The sequence below is a fragment of the Corvus brachyrhynchos genome, unplaced genomic scaffold (assembly GCF_000691975.1).
Source record: "Corvus brachyrhynchos isolate BGI_N302 unplaced genomic scaffold, ASM69197v1 scaffold346, whole genome shotgun sequence".
NCBI classification, from domain to species: Eukaryota; Metazoa; Chordata; class Aves; order Passeriformes; family Corvidae; genus Corvus; species Corvus brachyrhynchos.
The window spans coordinates 5138947-5141639 of NW_008238644.1; the positions used below are offsets into that span (position 1 = coordinate 5138947).

The 2693-nt window shown below is 41.4% G+C and overlaps 1 protein-coding gene across 1 annotated transcript; it reads right to left on the reverse strand.

The window, feature by feature from the left end:
• Positions 1-658: 658 nt before the first annotated feature.
• Positions 659-2411, reverse strand: LOC103617918 (cytochrome c oxidase subunit 7B, mitochondrial). Its single transcript, XM_017737498.1, is given in 5 exon segments — positions 659-863; positions 1414-1538; positions 1541-1580; positions 1949-2049; positions 2396-2411. Coding segments are annotated over 5 exon segments (357 nt in total). The 3' UTR covers positions 659-788.
• Between the last annotated feature and the right edge of the window lie 282 nt (positions 2412-2693).

Here is a 2693-nt window from a genome sequence, read left to right on the forward strand (position 1 = left end):
CGCCGTATCGCGACAGGAACGCGCCCGCCGCGCAGCCATGGGGAGTAGATGGACTTTCAGGTCCCTTCCAACCCCAAGCAGTCTGGGATTCTCCGATCCTCAAACACCAGCATGACCCGGTAACTGTTCTTTTCCCACCTCATTTCTCTGGTTATTTCTACCCTGAACAGAAGTTAAATGCGGAGACAGGGTTGCAACAAGATGGGCTTTCAGGTCCCTTCCACCCCAAATCATTCTGTAATTCTCTAAGAATTCATTAGGAAAGTCCCATTTATCCTGGGATACTGCCTGCTCCTGTTCAGCCTCTCCAACTCAAAACTGAATTTAATTTCTTCATTGACTTTCACAGGCCACAGGGAGAAGCAGGTTACTGGCAGAGTGATTCAAGACATAAAAATCCTTTAGTGGAAAAAAAATGGGATCTCAACTTTGTCATTACAAGTCAGATGTAAAGGGACGTGCACTCTGCAGTGGGAATGCAGTGAGGTTGATTCACACGCACATCTGGCTAAATGGACGACTCAGTAATGTTCTGGACTTGTCCTTTATCCACCAGTGACCTTTACAGCAACAACTGGGACTGTGTAAAATGACTTGGGGTTTTTACACTGTTTGTTATCCTTCATCAGAAGCAGAGCACGCAGGAAACCTCAAAGAGTCAGACAGGTTTCTAGGTATGTTTATTAGACCAGGACTGCCACTGTCCAAGTGGTAATCAGGGAACAAATGCCATTACACAATCATTTTCTCAGTGAAAGTTTAGACCAGTTCATTAGAAGCGGAGGCTGTTACTCCCTCCATTCTCTTGGAGTGATTCTGCCAACAGGTGAAAAGCCCCACGCAATGTCAAGCTTTGTGAACACCTGTAAAGGGATAAAACCCAAGATTATTAACTCTGAAATCAAAGAAACCGTCTGATAGAGGGCTATTTTTATTGTTTTCAGTTCAGATTTCTTGTATTAGAACATGACATCTCATTAATTTTCTGATTAAACAAGTGGAATATATTTATATTGAATAGCATTTAAATGTTTCAGTTTTCTGTTTCAAAATACCCAACTTTAGAAGAAAGAATCTGCAATGTAAAACCCCACCACCGTACTGGTATTCTCATCCAGAAATTTTGCTGCTGAAAGCTGTACATGTAGAGGTTTGACATCCCAAGTAAAATAGAGAACACTTGTGTTTCTCATACATTTTCAAATCAAGCAATAGACTGACACAGAAATAGGAGTAACAACTCAAAATCAAGCCGGGAACTAACAGAACTTCCACCTCTATCACATCACTATTCGCTTATGTAAGAAGCTCCTAAATTCTGACCACTGAATTTATTTCAAACAGGCAAAATCGACACCTTTAAAGTTTGCAGCTCGAGTCACAAGAGACAAAAAGGTGACAAAACCAACTTACATAGCCCCAGACAGCTGAGAACATGGCAGCTCCTCCAAGGAGGACCATGGTTCCATATTTATCGTGGAAGTTCGGCTCATGCTTGCGATGAGCTTGTCTGACTGCAGTGTGCTGGATGCCACGAGCTGAAGAGCGTTCAGAAGTACAGAAATCAACAAAAATACATGCTAAAACCATTCACAATCCTCATCTCCCACCAACAGAGAGGCGCTAGTGTTAAAAGATTAAAAATGCTGGAAAAAATAATCTTTTGGACTTAGAACTCTGGAATGACTCCAAAACATGGGATATACACAAATCCTTTAATTTTTTTCAGCTCTCTCAATTTCTCTCTAGAAAGTTATTCCTTATGTCTAACTCCAGTAAGAAAAAAAAATCTTCTAAGTTACCTTTTTCACTAATATATTTTCTTTAGTATTACTGTTTCTCTAATAAAATGTTTTGCTTAGTGCCTAGCTTTTTTAGATTTCTACATATAAATATCTGTCCTGGCAGTGTATGTACCTAACATGAGCATTGTCAGGATGAAGCTCACCATCAAATTATGGGGTTGAAGATAGAGGGTGTGGAAGGAAGGAAACGGAAATAACCTGCGGGCATGAGACAAATAATAGAGAAAAAAATACACAATGATATCTGCAGATGATGTACATTATAAATGTACACTATAAAAGGTACACTTATTAAAGAGAAGACAACAGTAAAAAATCAAAGCAATAGCTACAAAACACAAACTGCCCGGTAGCTGTGTACAAAGCATTTGATGAGAAGGTGATGTGCGCATAAAGATATTACAAAATAAAACCTTTTAGTCTCAGGTCAATGGTTTGCAGTTCTATGCAACCATGACTAGAGAAGATGATGGTGATACCCATAATGTTACTACATCATTCGCATGCTCTGTGAGGCTGCACAAGGCGGTTTTTTAGACATAAAAAAGCCAGAATATCTACCAAGACAGGTTTACTTTAGGTGCCCGCACCTCGGAATAAGCACATCGTGACCCAGGACCAGAGGAACACTGCGGGGTCTGTATCACTGAAGGGGTAACTTTAACCTTGAGTTTAAGGGCTGGCTATTGACTACACCTTGTCACCGCAGGTTACCAGACCAGAATGTGCCTTATACTAGGGGAAAAAAAGCTCCAAGGAAAGGAGTCCTAGGTCAAAAAGCAACTAGGAGATAAAGAAGGCTAGAAGAAAGAAAAAAGGCAGGAAGCGAAGGACGCCAGAGCCGCCCGCAGCCCCCGAGGGGCCCTCACGACCCTCCCCGGGTGCAGA